This window comes from Mycteria americana, chromosome 8 (assembly GCF_035582795.1).
Source record: "Mycteria americana isolate JAX WOST 10 ecotype Jacksonville Zoo and Gardens chromosome 8, USCA_MyAme_1.0, whole genome shotgun sequence".
Lineage (NCBI taxonomy): Eukaryota > Metazoa > Chordata > Aves > Ciconiiformes > Ciconiidae > Mycteria > Mycteria americana.
The window spans coordinates 39,498,948-39,514,703 of record NC_134372.1 but is presented as its reverse complement, the minus strand read 5'-3'; the positions used below and the strand labels follow the sequence as shown (position 1 = coordinate 39,514,703).

The following is a 15,756-nucleotide window of genomic DNA, read 5'->3' as shown; positions in this document are numbered from 1 at the left end:
AGCTCTGTCTGATTTAAAGATTGCTTTCACTGTATTCTTGCTGTCTGACACACAGGGCACATGAGTAGCACTAGAAAAAAGTTCTTTACTCACCTCAAGTAGGCACTGGTATAAAAACTACATATATAATAGCATCTTGGAACAGTAACTTTAAAATATATAACTAATTTAAAATAACAATGTAAATACTGTGTTTAAAAGCAGGGCATTTTATGGCACAGTTGTTCAGACATCTGTTCTAGCCCATGCAGCATATATAACTATAATGCCCTTGTCAATTTTCTTGAAAAGAACATTGATAGCAATTCAGGTATGTGTTTTGTGGTTCTCAATTGTTCAAATTCTACCTCAGTTAAGTGATTTCTATGTAATATGACCTCCTTCCTTGTCTGCCCTAAAGAAAAGTAGGTATTTTGTTCACTTTAGGCACCTAACATGGGTAGACCTTGACTGCACTGAAAGTGCATTGCTGCACAAATCATCCCTTCACTATGGCAGTCTGTCAGGGATACTTCCTGCAGATATGAGGTTTTATCAGTCCTGAGTGCTTTTTCCTCTTCAAAAGAAAGTTGCTTTAGAAAAGACATGGGTTAGTATTACGGCTTCTGCAGCTTAGTGACAGAACTCAGACTTGTGTCTCTGGTACTGAATACAGCGATGTTATCTGTAACTACCCAGAGTCTATTTTCAGTTACTTTAATTCTGGGCTTCAAATGTTCTACTTCATCTGTACAGTTCAGATAGATAGAAATTGCTGATATTTATCAATTTTCATCAGCTTAGATGCAGAAATCAAAGATGTACAATATAAAGGAAAGCAGGGGGAAAAAGGAGAACAGTTGCTGTCAGCTGTTCTCCTTTTTCAGAAAGGGAGAAAGACAGTAGATGTGAAGCACAGTACAAGGAATGGAAGACTAGAATTCTGGACAGAACTCTTCTACAGTTTTCCTGGTACACTGACCTAAAACTTTCCATTCCTCAGTTTCCTCTTATATAAAATGAGGGTAACACTGACCTACCTCACAGGGATGTTGAGGGCTAATTCAGCATTGTTTTAGATGTGAGATTCTTATACAGCAGATGCTAAAGGAAACAGAAAATCATTACAAAATGCAATGTTTTTAGCTATTATGAATGTAACTTTGCTAGTAATGCAAACTGGTATTGCAGCAAATCTATTTAATGTATCTTAATTTCTTTAACAAATGAGATAAATGAGACTTTAAAATAAAGTGTGTATCTTTGTCCTTTATTTGAACAGACCTACCTCTCCCTACTTCCAGCACTGTGTTTCTTGGACTTTCATTAACAGAAATGCTGTTTGATATCTTCAACTGATGCATCTATTTTGGATCAAGGAATGATTTGATTGTTTACCTTCAGTTTCCTAGAAACCATTATGCTATAGTAGAATAGTGTAAGTACAGATAAGGGTTATCCCTCCCAAGTTTCTGGGCTTTTTTTTAAAGTTCTAGAAAGCTTACCTCTGTTTTAAAAACTATTCTTCCCATCTTTTGGGACTAAAGATTTCTACTTCAGCTTAATCCTTTCACTCCAATTCTGACACATTTTGTGGATCTTGAATGACCTCTTGCCTGGTCAGAGTTAAATTGTTGATATGAATCTTAGTTAAAATTAAAAACTACATGAAGAGACCCATTTTAAAAAAGTCTTTCAAAAGACCCTACATAATCGATAGCGCAAATAAAATTTTAGGGGTGAATTAAAATACTTTCCTGAATAAAATTTAACTAATATTACTTACCATGTATAGCTTAATCCAGCTACCACAGTACTGCTGCATTAATATTAGTATACACTTTCACAGAGCAGGCCACTGATCAATATTTTCAATGTTTTCTCTCATTCTAGGCATATAAGTAGGTTTCTGCTCACTCAGTCTCTCACAAAAGGTAAAGATGGCTTGTATACCAAATCTTTGTCCAGTTTTTCCCCTGCTACAACTACTCAGTCTAATAAAATAATCTTATTTATTCACAGAATGTGTCCATTCTGTGACCATGAACATGGTACTTAAGCTTCTTTAAGGGTGATTTACTCATGCACAACAGAAGGATAATGTTTTGCTCACAAGGTTATTGTAAAAGCTTAGTTACTGTGAAGAGCTTTAAATGCTGAATCCCTCAAGGTGTTCAGTTTCTGGGAGAAACTGAACTATACCTTCCTTCAGAAATAAATTTTATCTTATTTACAGGGTTTTTTTCAGTAGTTGGGTTAAAGAACATGATCTTTTTTACCATGGTGAAGCAAAATATAAAAGGAAGCTTTTTATATTCTTTGTTTCTTGAAATGCTGGTCATCCAATAAAAAAGGCACAAATATTTAATTTTTGTATGGTTTTAAAGCTATAAACTACATTCTACAATTTAATGCACTTCATTTATTTTGAGATTATAAAAGGAAACTACAAGAAGACATATCAAATATTATATGAAATAGTGAATTGTATTGTATACTCAATGAACAATGTAATCGGTGTGATGAAGGTATAGTATTCAGTTAGATTCAGTACTGTCTTTTCCCTGTAACTGAAAATATAGTCCACCAGGAAAACATAGCAAAAGTAACAATAAAACTGATTGTTCCCCACCAAAAGACTTAAAATCACCAATCTAAGTTATTTTTCAGAAGGGGTGGCATGAAGAACTTTGACGATTCTCATTTAGCAAAGTTTTCCTAGTAATAATGTTCTGGGGTACAAGGGATCATATTCATTTGTATTCCTTTACAGATTCTTGACTTGTTAGTTAATATATTGGTTGAAATATAGTTAACTTGAGAGCCTTATAGCAAAAATTCCTTTATTTCTTTTCCCAACATTATTTTGTCTTGTTATCCATGAGGTGAGGATAATGAAACTCCAGGACTGTGTACTATATTTATAATAAGCTTTGAGACACTCAGAAGATACTAACTATAACAGTTCAAACTTTTATTACTTAATAATTCCACTTTTGATCTGAGCTACATTTTGGTGCTTGCATATACAGACATGACTATCAATTTACAGAAGTGCTGCATTTTGAAAGACCATAGGAATCAAGCCACTATTACCAGTTTGCTTGTCTGAACTCCTAACAGTATTCTAGCTAGAACCTCTAGTACAAATATACCCCTCAGAGGCAATTCATAGGGCCAAATACCTGTGCTGTGCTTCAGGACTTTTTGAGAATTTGCAGAAACTTCATTTTTTCTGTTTTCTTTCTGAACTGTCTTCCTCTACACGCAACCATTACTCAGCAAAGCTCCTCCATCAAGACCATTCAAATTCTAGAACATGGGGTATCCTTATCTTCTATCAACTATGTTGAAGGAAAAATGGCGGTTGAATCTAACTACTCCAGCAAGACTTCGCTTAACGTGTAATAGGATCATGGTTGTCGTGACCGGGAGAACACCAGGGCAAAAGTGTTGCGAGGTACCTTGTCACCAGATGGTGCTTTTGGTGGTGTTCGAAGGTCAGAAAGACAGATAAAAAAGGGAGCGTTTCAGGAAAAAAGCAGAGATAAGCCTGAAAAAAATGAGATGTTATCTCATACCTCAGATTAGCTGTTTTACTCTCTGAATTCCTTCTGCATGCAAAAATGACCATTTAGTAAAGATACTGAGTATCAAAGCATGTTGCTTTACACTGCCTGTAAGAGGGGGGGGGTCTCAAGTTTTTTCTTGCTTACCCTGAGGAAACTACAGTATATTGATGAAACGTGACTGACTTTAACAGAACTATTCCAAATTTGCATCGCTGTAAGGCAGAGATATATACCTCTGGTGTTCCACTTATATTACTACTTGCATTACATTTGAGTTTTAGTAAAATTTCAGCCACTCACTCCAGGTTGTGAACAGCAACATAGTACTGCAAACTGTCATTTTGTTTCATTTCACATTGATATAGTGGACTATTAAATGCAGCAATTCAGGAGTCAACTCAGCCTGTTCATGTGTTGGAGGGGAAGGAGATGGAAGGAGGAGAGGGAGGAGAGGAATATAATTACTTTTTTTACACATGAACACTTCATACCAAGGCAGAAGACTTTCCTGCACTTGTAAGCTGCCCCCAATAAATTTAAACTCACTTTTACAGTGGTACAGAACCTTAACTGAACACATATTTCGGTTTAACTTGAACCAGTTTGTAAGCAACGTCCAGTAAAAATTATATATGCGGAGTTCAGATCCAATAACAGCAACCAGATAGGCCTTTGCACCAGTCCAATTACATTACCTTAAACTGGATCTTCAGTTTAACCCCTGCAACTTCACATATAGACACACTGCTTAGCCTCGGCTGTAATAGCAGAGGTTAAAAGTTGGAGAGTTGGAATGGCATTTTTCCTATGGTTGTTCATTGTGTTTACCTCTGTTCATTGACATTTCTTGCAGTTTGTTTGCTTTCCTAGCATTTGAGTATTTGTTTTAGCTTATATAGGAAGATTGAAGACTGGAATTTGCTGTAACCAAACTAGGAACATGCAATTGCTTTAACAGATCTAGAGGAAATTTATTTTCCCCAGTCTCATTCCTGGTTTTTTTTTTTGTTTATAAGAAGAGATCTCTGCATCTAAAGTACTAATTTGCCTTTTGTGAAAATTCAAAATATGATACACAGCAAATGAAATGTATTTCACTAATCACAGGGCAAAATACATACAGTAAACAGCTGACATTTTTACAGGCTCTGAGCAGAAAGGTATCCAAGTGTTTTGTGGACTGGCGTTGTATTTGTTTCCTTTCAAAAAGCTGGTTAGCTAGACTGTTGTGCTTTTTGTGCAAAGGCAAGTTCCGACTCAATCAATATTGTCTCAGATGGACCAGAGAGTCAATTCATTCAAAGGACCTACCTTCCTTTGCATGATGGTCATTCACAAGTTTCCAAAGGGTTTGGATCTATGGCTATTTTCTAATGCGTATCGCTAGACTAAGTCTTTCTCTCTGTTTCAGGAAAACTTCTAGTAAACTACTTTTCTTTGGATTCAAATTGTGTTTGTTACTAGTCGGCTTTTTGGAAAAGTAAAAGTTATTTATTAGAAATATTATTCTGATTTTTAACTTGCTTTCTTAGGAACATCAGGCTTATTTGACAGTTCTGTTCTTCATGTGTCCCCATAAAAAGAAATGTTTACAAAGCACTAGGAGTCCCACACCTTTCATGAATATCAATTAGTTAGTGGAAAGTAATCCATCACAGCACCTGCTGTGAAGGCAGCAGTAACTGATGGGCATCTGTTTGCAGCTTCTGGAAGCAGAAGCTGTATATATTGCACCAAATTAGCCACAGCCAGTTGCCCAAACAAACAAGGGGAGAAGGAAATGTAATGTTCCATGGGAACAAAGGAAACCCCAAACCCCATAGAAGATAATGAATAATAACAGTCATTTTTGCCTTAATATTAAGATCAGTGTAGAATCTAAAATTAAATCAAGGCATAAAAGACCACAAAACAGTAAACCCAAGCTTATTTCAAGTCGCTGTATGCAAGGGGAGGCATGCAACATAAGCAGAAATGAAGTAATTTGTTAATATTTTGGTAATCCCCCAAGGTCAGAAGTAAAGACGCCATGTGCTTGAGTGGCCTGATTGCAACCTGTTTCATGCAGGTTGCAATCAGGCTTCTCAAACTGACCTTTTAGGGTCAAATAAACATTTCACTTTACCTGAAACGTATTGAAGTCTGCTGAAACTGTCATTGACTTTAATGGAGCTGGATCACGGCCTAAACAAGCAACACAGAAATGAGCACAAAAATATATTTGCAAAGAAAATCAGAGTTGCTGACTGTACAAGTCAACAGATAAAATTATACCTTGAAAAAATCTAAATATAGCATTAGCTACCTTTTAACCTGTCACTGCACCTTAATACAATGCCCTGGAATTACACTCATTTGCTTATAAATACTGGTGACAACTTTCTCCTGGCAGAGGACATTTGATACTGAACTATAGCGCACCTATAAACAGGGAAGTCAAAAACAAATCTTAGTTTTATTTAAAGAAACTTGAGTTATAATTTTTTCAATGCAAATTAACAAGATAGAGTACTATGGCAACCAAGCCACTGTTGCCACAGAAATTTGCCATTTTAATTAGGTATTCCTGAAGGCAAAAATACTGCAAGCCTGAGCAATACTGTTTGTGTCCTCAAATCATATCCAAGAGTAGCATTTCTACTTTTTTAAACTTTACTTATATATCACTCTGGTTCATCAGCATAACCAAACACTCCAAAGCAGAATCTAGATCTCAATTCAACTTAATATCCAGTCCTGTCAAGTACTGGATAGTAATACTGAAACGTATTAAGTTTCTTGGAAGCCTTCCATACAATATTCCTTCTTGTGCTTAGAAAATACGGAATGAAAGCAACACCTTCTTCTGCAGACTGTTAATTGTTTCACTGTCATGTACACATTTCTTAAATGACTTCAGCCTATGTATAGGAGTTTATGAAACTACTGCCTGAACATGTGAGCAATAAGTAATAGCTTTCAGCTGAAGAGAAGCATTTAAACGTGCCGGGAGCACAGGAAACCTGGAGCAGTCAAGTTAGTTTTTAAGGTATGAGGTTTTATCACTGTAATAAATGGTACAAAGATGAAAAAATTGGTAGGTCAGAATGAAGAGTGCCTTGAGACCCAGAAACTACTGTTGGTATACCCAAGCAGGGGAGCAAGGCAGAGAGATGCAGGCAAGGGCTGCTGTGGGTGACCTCTTTTAGTTTGGTAGATTTGTCAGACAAATAAAATACTTATGTCAAACTTAAGATAATTGTTTTCATGTGTGTGCTACAATAATGTCCTGAACTTTTTCTTTAAGGTGACTTTCTATTTTTTTTCTTGGTTTGGTCTTCTATTTGACATGAAACTATGTTTCATTGTATTAATAAAAACAAGAACCAAATGAAAGCTCAGACTCACGAAGATGATCACACATCCTTCCACTTGAGATAATCTGGGAACACATTAATCTCATCTAGGATACCTGCAACACCTTGTTTAAATGAAAAATGCTTCAATACAAGAAGCCAGGAGAATAAAAAATGCACTGGTAATATCAAAGCCTGTTGTGACTTGTTAGCCTCTGTTTTTGCAAAATCACTGGTACAGGTTAAAGTGAGGACTACTTAGTAACCAATCCATAATACACAATAACTACTTATTAACCACCATGCACTTTGGGCCCATTCCTTGTCTTGTTACATGGTATAAAACATTTTAACCAAGACAAGCAGACACTTGAAACAAAAAAAACCTGGGAGCCAGCAAAATGAGCCTTTACTTTTTGTTCTCCTTAATTTATATGGCCTATTATTTTCAAAAGGGCTTTGTGATTTTGAGCCTCATCAGCTGGTGGCCTCAGCACTGAAGGGTGTAGAATTGTATTAAAAAAAACCCCACCCAACCAAAAATCCTAAGGACCCTCCCTCAAGAGAATAACGCTTTTTGAACTTTATTAATGGGAAAAAAAAATTGCTGATGCTTTACTTTCTAATGCATCCCATATGCTTGCTTTTATTGCTCACGATTTTATCCTGCTTAAAAATACGCAGGAAACCGAGAAATGCAGGGCCGAGGTCGCCTGGCCCTTCCTCAGCACCTCATCCGCGCTGCGAGGCCGCCAAGGGCACGGCTCTATTGACCGAGCGCGGGGCAGCTGAGGTGACGGGAGGCTCCGGGGCCCGGCCCAGCCCCCGCCCGCGTGGATCTCTCCTCACTCCTGGGCCTGGCGGCAGCTCCGGAGCGAGCTTTACCTCGCACCTCCGCAGCTGTGCCCGAGCTTGCCGGCGGAGGAGCTGCTGCTGCGGGCAAAGGCAGGCGCTGAGGAGAACATGGCGGAGGGGCGGGAGGGAGGCCGGGCTCGGCTCCGCGCGCTTCGTCCGTCCCGCCGTGTCCTGACAGGAACCCGCGCGCCGCCCCACGGCGCGGCAGTTGCTCGGGGCGGGGCGCCGAGGGCGGCTCTGGCGTCGGAGGCGCGGGTTGGGCGACGAGGCTGTCAGTCAGCGGCCACCGCCCGCGCCGCGCCGGCGAGCCAGGAACCTGCAGGCGGCGGGGGTCGCGTGGCGGCTGCTGCGGCCGGTGGGTGCGCCCGGGGGCGCCGCGCAGGGCGGGGGACGGGTGGCCGCCTGAGCGGTGGCGGGAGGAAAGCGCCGCCGTTGTCGTCGTCGCCGCTGCCGCCAGAGGGGCGCTTCCGCCGCCGCCGCCGGGTGAGCCGCGCGGGGGAGCGCCGGCCGCGGGGGCTCGCCTGGGCGGCGGCCGTCGGCCCTTCCGCCGTGGCACCGGCTGAGCCGGGCGGGGGGGCGATGCTGCGGGACGGAGGGAGCGGAGCCGGGCCTGACTTGACGAGTCTGCTTAAGGGGCAGCCCTCGCCGCAGCGGGAGGACGGAGCCGTGGGGGCAGGAAGGCCGTGGGGCGGCTCTGCGGGGAAAGGCCCGTGGGGGTGTGTGAGGGGTGGGAGCTTGTGTGGGGTAGGGGTATGTGGGGACTGTGTGTGTGAGGGGGTGTGTGGGGTCAGTGAGGGGGTGGTGCGGGCTAGGAGGTGGGGAGCTTGTGGGGGGGTAGCGGGGTAGGGGCTAGTGTGTGGGGGATGTGTGTGGGATAAGGGCTGGGTGTGTTAGAGGGTGTGTGGGCAGTGTTGGGAACGTGTACGAGGGGAATATGGGGATGCGGGGTGTTGTGTGTGTGTGTGGGCTGTAAAACCAAGTTTAATGAATATCTGTTATTTTATTGGAAAAAGTGGGCATTGCTCTTCTGTGAGCCCCTGGTGTGTACTCTGACTTCCCAGCAGCAAGTGGGCTGTGTTGTGGGGGCAGTTTGGGTTTCAATGATTACAGTAATTCACCTGATGAGGAAGTGCCGCGTTTGGTGCTGAAGTGGTAGGTGTGCCATGCAGGGAGCGTAAGGTTTATGTAATTGGCTCTTACATAATGGTCTTTAGCACATTGCTTTTATCAGCACTGCTACCGTGTTTTAACGTGGCTTGTGCTGAAGTGGCTAATGGCTGCGGGTGGGTGTCCTAGGCAGTGGAGTCTGCACGCTGTGACTGGGTAGGAGCGTGAGGATGTGAAAATTGTAGTTACGGCCAGTGAGTAGGGGGGGTTCAGAAGTGTGCTTTAGGACTGATTGATGCTACCTGACCTTAGGCAAACACGTGTCTAAATGGTATTAGGCAATTCTGCTGCTAGGGGAAAACCCACCACCTTGCTGTGTCTGTCAGCCAGCTGACGTGAACAGGGTAAGTTTGTTTAAAACACTGTTTCTATCTGCTTTTTGAGTCAAGGACATGAAAATTGTCTTGTTTCAATCATATGTGGTTCAGAAGGGTGGGAAGAGAAAAAAGAGAAAACAGCATGGGGAATGGCCTGGGAAAGGCTGACAAACACGAAGGCTTGTCTTGCACTGTCGGTGCTTTTTGGGTTTAGCTGCTGCTGGAGTTAGCAGTATCAGCTGTCTTCCTATTAGCTTTATTTTGGTTGTGTTCTCTCTGCAGTACAACAAAAGGTGTTGGTTGTGCTGGGAGATGCCAATGTCCCAGGAGACTGCAGGCGAGCCTTGAGCAGTGAACTGGTATCGCCTCTTCCATCTGCTCTCCTGACATCAGCAGTAAAATCATGCAATGTCTTTGCCTGTCCTCATAGAGTCCCCAGAATTATAGTGGTGGGGGCTTGTCTGCTTTTTGCTGTTGTTAAGCATGGGTGGTACACTTCAGAAATGTTTTGTGACACGTTGCTTTTGTTTTGCAAATGGAATTTCAGTAAAGTCCTTGGGTTGTATCAGTAGGCCTTTTGTTTAGAGTAGTTCAAGTTTGTTTTTAGCTCCTGCTGATTTCTTAGAACAATTTTTATGCAACTGGCCAGGCTGGCTTCTTGTTATTTCTCATGAAATGCCCTGCTAAAAAAACAATATTGCAGTAGCATCTTTGGCCTGAGACCTAGAGTACACAGGGCTACAGGCCACCTGAAAGTGGTTCAGAGCTCACAGAAAACTGTATTGTTCTAACTTGCTACTAGCGTGATCTTTTGGGAGTAATTGTATTTGCAGTGCTACTATACAGTTATAGTTTGAGATCCATGGGGCAAAATTCTGTTGTGGAGTAAGCATCCGGTTGTACTTAATTTCCCACAGCTTGCATACCTTATTTAAAGTAGGAGACAATAAGATGGACCTCCCCCATGGCAACTGAAGAACTTCAGCTGTTGTCGTGGTTTAGCTTTAGTTGGCAACCAAGCCCCACACAGCTGCTCACTCACTCCCCCCCGGTGGGATGGGAGAGAGAATTGGAAAAGTAAAAGTGAGAAAACTTGTGGGTTGAGATAAGAACAGTTTAATGATTGAAATAAAATAAAAATAATAAATTGTAATGAAAAGGGAAACAAAACCTAGGAAAAACAAGTGATGCAACCACTCACCTCCTGCTGACCAACACCCAGCCAGTCCCTGAGCAGCGATCACCACCCCCTGGCCAGCTCCCCCAGTTTATATACTGAGCATGATGTCATATGGTATGGAATAGCCCTTTGGCCAGTTGGGGTCAGCTGTCCTGGCTGTGCCCCCTCCCAGCTTCTTGTGCACCTGGCAGAGCATGGGAAGCTGAAAGGTCCTTGACTAGTGGAAGCACTACTTAGCAACAACTAAACCATCAGTGGGCTATCAACATTATTCTCATCCTAAAGCCAAAACACAGCACTATACCAGCTCCTAGGAAGAAAATTAACGCTATCCCAGCCAAAACCAGGACAACTGTTCAGGTGCCCTAGGTTTTAGTGCTGTTGGCAGCAGAGCTCTTCACAGCTGCTTGTTTAATTGCACTCCAAATGAACAAGCCAAATAGTAAACCTGTAAAAGTTGTCAATGTAACTGTGCTATAACTTTCACTGCATCAAAGTGCACAATGCTGTGATAAATGCATTAATTAACCAGCAGTAGAATCTGCCTTCAGCTGTACAAAAAAATCCTACCTGTGTGAAGGTTGGTTAAGACTTTGAAGGTAAAAAAAAAAGTTGAGTGTATAAGCTGGAACAGAATTGGAAAGGTAGACTAGCTTGTTCTAGATGTGAAGATCATGGCAATTCATATAAATCATTAATTTGCCACATCTTTCAGTTTTTCAGTAGGGTTTGAGCACTGACCTTCTCTTGATTTTGATATTTAGAGTGTATTAAAAGAGTTGTACTCTAGCAGGCTTTTTTAAAGTTGCACATTAATTGTCACTTAAGTTCCTATTTTCTAACTCGTTGGATCTGTTTGTTCTGTGTCATGTTAGAGGAGGCTTTTCACTGAACAGTTTTTGATTACATTTCTTGTAATGTCAGAATTTCTTCTTAGCCTTGCCACAATGAGGAAAAACATGCCTGGAAAATAAAAACTAGCTTTTCTGATGAGTTAACTGGAGAGGGGCAGTCATATCCCAAGCTGAATTCACCGAGGTTATAATTAAGTGCTGGAAATTGTATCACTTTTAAGATGCCTTTATCTATAGTGGTCTTTTTTGGAAAAAAGTTCTGAATATCTCTCTGAGCTGTAGGCTTGCTTTTGTATTGCTATATAGAAAGCTTCTTGTGAACGTTCTAAATTTTATACCTTTCCTATTCTTACATTCCAGGCTGTAAGGACGTTCTGTGTTACTGAAGGAAGGTGCTCCTATTTGTGGAGTGACTTATGATGTCAAGAACTGTATCATCCTGGCTCTTAAGCTCAGCAAGAAACAGCATTGTTTTACAAGGAAAAGGACGTTTGTACTCAATCTGTATCCCAAATAGAAACAAGATAAAATGGAAGCTTGTCTTTTCCAAAACACGTCTCTACCCTGCTGGGAGCTGCAGCTTAGACAATACTTTCTCCTTAAAAAAAGCATTCCGACACACTTCCACCGAAGAAGAACATTTCACTTTCCAGTTGTCTCCATCACAAATCAATGATATACTCAGAGCAGGTGAATTATCCCATAAAATATTGGATTTGAATGGTAAAAATGCAAATTCTGTGTTGAGGTTTGAAAGTAACCAGTTGGCATCCAACACCCCTATTGAAGACCGCAGAAGTGCAGCCACTTGCTTGCAGACCAAAGGGATGATGTTTGGAGTCTTCGATGGTCATGCAGGTTCTGCGTGTGCTCAGGCAGTAAGTGAGAGACTACTTCATTATATAGCAGTTTCTCTCATGTCTCGGCAAACCTTGGAAGAGATCGAGCTTGCTGTGGAGCGCATGAAACCAGTTCTGCCTATTCTGCAGTGGCACAAGCATCCAAATGATGTAGAGTATCGAGAAATAACTTCACAATATTTTGAAAATCTCCGGGTTTACTGGCAACATTTACTGGACTTAGACACTGAGCCAGGATTTAGTTTAGAAGAAGCCATGATATGTGCATTCAAAAGGTTAGACTCAGACATATCACTGGAAGTTCAGGCTCCCCAGGAAAATGAATTGATGAGAAATATTGCCCTTCAAGTAGCTTTTTCTGGTGCAACAGCCTGTGTAGCTCACATTGACGGTATTCACTTACATGTTGCAAATACCGGTGATTGCAGAGCAATTTTAGGGGTTCAGGAAGAAGATGGAACGTGGTCTACTCTCCCTCTAACCCGAGACCACAATGCCTTCGATGAATTTGAAATTGGAAGACTGAAGAGAGAACATCCTAGATCAGAGGAGAAAACCCTATTTGTGAATGACAGATTACTGGGGATTCTCATACCCTCCAGAGCTTTTGGAGATGTGCAATTAAAATGGAGTAAAGAATTGCAACACAGTGTTCTCGAGAATAGCTGTGATGTTGAGGCTTTAAATATTTATCAGTACGTTCCTCCAAACTACCATACACCCCCTTATTTAACTGCAGAGCCTGAAGTCACATACCACAAATTAAGAAGCAAGGATAAGTTTCTAATTATTGCTTCAGATGGGCTATGGGAGATGCTAAGTAATGAGAAGGTTGTAAAACTTGTTGGTGGACACCTTGCAGAGCTTAATGTGCAGAAACCACAACTGGCTTTTGAGAAACCAGTTAATTTGGGTTATATGCACAGCTTGTTACTTCAGAGGAAAAACAGAGGCTTTGCCTCACTTGACCAGAACATAGCTACGCATTTAATAAGGCATGCAATTGGAAGTAACGAGTATGGGGAGGTGGACCAAGAGAAACTTGCTGCAATGCTGGCGCTGCCTGAAGACCTTGCAAGAATGTACAGAGATGACATCACAGTTACTGTGGTGTATTTTAATTCAGAAACAATTGAAAATTACTACAGAAACAATGAATAGACACTTGCACTGCTGCTGTTCTATACCACTAGCCAACTTTGATACTGAAACCATTACTGTTTTTCTCTGATAGTCAAGCCGTTACCAGTGTTATGGTTTGGAAGTTCCTAAATCTTTTTGTTACTTACTAGTCTTGAAAAGAACTTTCTAGAAGCGAGTTTGGTGAAAGTTCCCTGGGTTTCCAGGTCTGTACACACTGAAGAAAAATGTTTTGATAAAAGTTCACTGAAATGTAATTGAACTAAAGATTGCTGACCCAGTTCTGATTCCATGGGAACCACTGGTAAAACTTTCCAAATGAACAAGCAAGAGAAATTTCACTGAGACTGGTAGAGTTTAATAGAGAGATGGATAATACCTGTAGCTGCATGGAGTGTAAGAAAGGCTCCGCTCTTGTGGAAAACGAGTAGCACCCTATTGAAGCACTGCAATTGAATTAAATAAATAAACTACCAAATCTTTATTTGATGTAACAGTGTCAGATGCTTTAACAAATTACCTTGTATATGTGCAGACAACACTAAAGAAGGCTGTTCAAAGAACCCTGGGATTGTCAGACATTTTTTCCCTAATTCTTTTTTTTAAGCTAGGAAACAAAATAATATTTTCTTCCACAATTACTTTGAAGTGTGAATGCATATTCTCTTAACTCTGTGTGTGGACTTGTGTGACAACTTACAGCTCAAACACACATGAGGGACTTCACAATTCCCTGGTTAGGAATTAACAGTACTAGACTTAAGCATTTAAGTGTCTAACTTGCTTAAAGAATATACTCTTTTATTAAGTATTGATCTATGAAGTGCTGTGCATCAAATCCACGAACTTTAATTTAAATGAAGTTTGACAGGTGCAGAAGTTCAAAAATTCATCTAAATGTAAACACAGCAAAAGAGAGCACCTTTCTCTTCAGATTTAACTTAAAAGAGAGAAATAACAGTGGTGATATTTCACCAAAATATGTTTAATCTTTATTTTACTCTTATTCTTGCCTTTAGACATCAGCTTTTCCTTATAGGTGCAGAGTTGTTTTCTCTAATGAATGTATGTTCTAATCTCTGAATGTATACTTTTGTGTATTTTACAATGGTTTTCTTTTATACTGTGCTTTCTAGAGTGCAAATCCAAGGTTGCAAATTAGCTGTATTTTCTTAAATTTCACATATGGTGTTCTCTAGTGACTCTTCCTTGTTTATGCACAGCAGTAACTGTTGCCTGCAAGAATATGCATACTGGGAATACAGGACTGTTTACTGCTGTTGCTACCAAGTAAGAACTCATGTGGGTGCAGCAGAGCAGATAAAAATATTCCTTTTTTTTTTTTTCTGAATTTCACTTAAAATAAAAGCATTATCCTGCAGTTTAGCAGATGAAAAAGGACTTAAATTTTTCTCAAGATCTTAAGTAGATGAGATCTTTGGCCATAAACCAGTAGCGGTTGTGGATTTGGGGCTTTTTGTATACTCTTCCTCCAGATAAAAATTCTCAGTGCTTTTTCAGGCATTTAAATAATCTGTTTTGAAGATTGATTAGAAGGAAACTAAAACTATTTACAAAATACTCATGCTTTTGACTATTCAGGATTGACCTGTAATTCAGTGCTACAATTGCAATCACTGAATGCATCCTTAAAAAACCTCTGTTCTGGAAAACTAATTTACTCTCAAGTTTTTTTCATCTAGTAGATATTAGAGTACATCCAGCAATTCAACCTGGAGGCAGGTAGCCCTATTTTTCAGATAAAATGAGTAGGTCTGTTCCCCTTGATACCAACAAAACAGGATTGCCTCAAGAAATCTGACACTTAGATCTTGGTGACAGGGACTGCAGGAAGACTTTAGGCACGTCCAGGATGTTACAGAGCCTGCTGAAATTCTTGTTTCTTGCGTCCAATTTACTTTAAAGTGTGCCCTCGTCCTTGAGGCTGGTACTGTGGAGACTGAGATTTCATCTGCCAGAAAAAGGCAAATGATGAAGGTCAGGCCCTGTGTTAACCTCAGGAGGGGTCTGGTCTACCTACAAGGCAGCTGGGTGAGGAGGGGAGACCTCTTCAGCAGCACTCCTAAACCCTTTTGCCTCTAAGTGGGCTGTTTCCATTTGCTCTTACAAATCCTTTTGTGTGATTAGGTACATGCTTCATTGCTTGAAATTTAGACATAAGGCAGTAAAAGAACGCATTTCTAGACTACCTCTTAATAGAGAAATTACTTAACAGTGTAGCTAGAGGAAAAAAGGAGCTAAACCATGTTAGACCTCATATGAAGTGATATGTTTTTTATGACAATAATCTAGAAAACTTTTGATGTAGAGCAAACCTGCAATTGCGTAAGTAATGTAGCAAATCAGCTAGTATACACTTGTAAAATAAAAATAAGCTGGTTTGTTCTTTTCACCACCCAGTGGTGAAATCTAGGTAATCTTTTGAAAGAGTCATTGTGGCACTATGTCATCTAAGTGTTACTCCTGGATACGTTAT

The 15,756-nt window shown here is 40.7% G+C and overlaps 1 protein-coding gene across 7 annotated transcripts; it reads left to right on the top strand.

The window, feature by feature from the left end:
• The first annotated feature begins 7,973 nt into the window (after positions 1-7,973).
• Positions 7,974-14,588, top strand: PDP2 (pyruvate dehydrogenase phosphatase catalytic subunit 2). 7 transcript variants are annotated; one of them, XM_075510813.1, is made up of 4 exons: positions 7,974-8,096; positions 9,161-9,252; positions 9,508-9,584; positions 11,620-14,588. In XM_075510813.1, the coding sequence occupies exon 4, from the start codon at positions 11,676-11,678 to the stop codon at positions 13,278-13,280; it is 1,605 nt and encodes a 534-aa protein (XP_075366928.1). In that variant the 5' UTR covers positions 7,974-8,096; positions 9,161-9,252; positions 9,508-9,584; positions 11,620-11,675; the 3' UTR covers positions 13,281-14,588. The 7 variants fall into 7 exon arrangements, with proteins under 7 accessions (XP_075366928.1, XP_075366933.1, XP_075366932.1 ...); XM_075510816.1 differs by lacking the exon at positions 7,974-8,096 and adding an exon at positions 8,135-8,457; XM_075510818.1 differs by lacking the exon at positions 9,508-9,584.
• The last annotated feature ends 1,168 nt before the right edge of the window (positions 14,589-15,756 follow it).

What these genes read in the sequence shown, in the direction of transcription:
- PDP2 (XM_075510818.1), top strand. Translation starts at nt 11,676, where the DNA reads ATGATGTCAAGAACTGTATCATCCTGGCTCTTAAGCTCAGCAAGAAAC.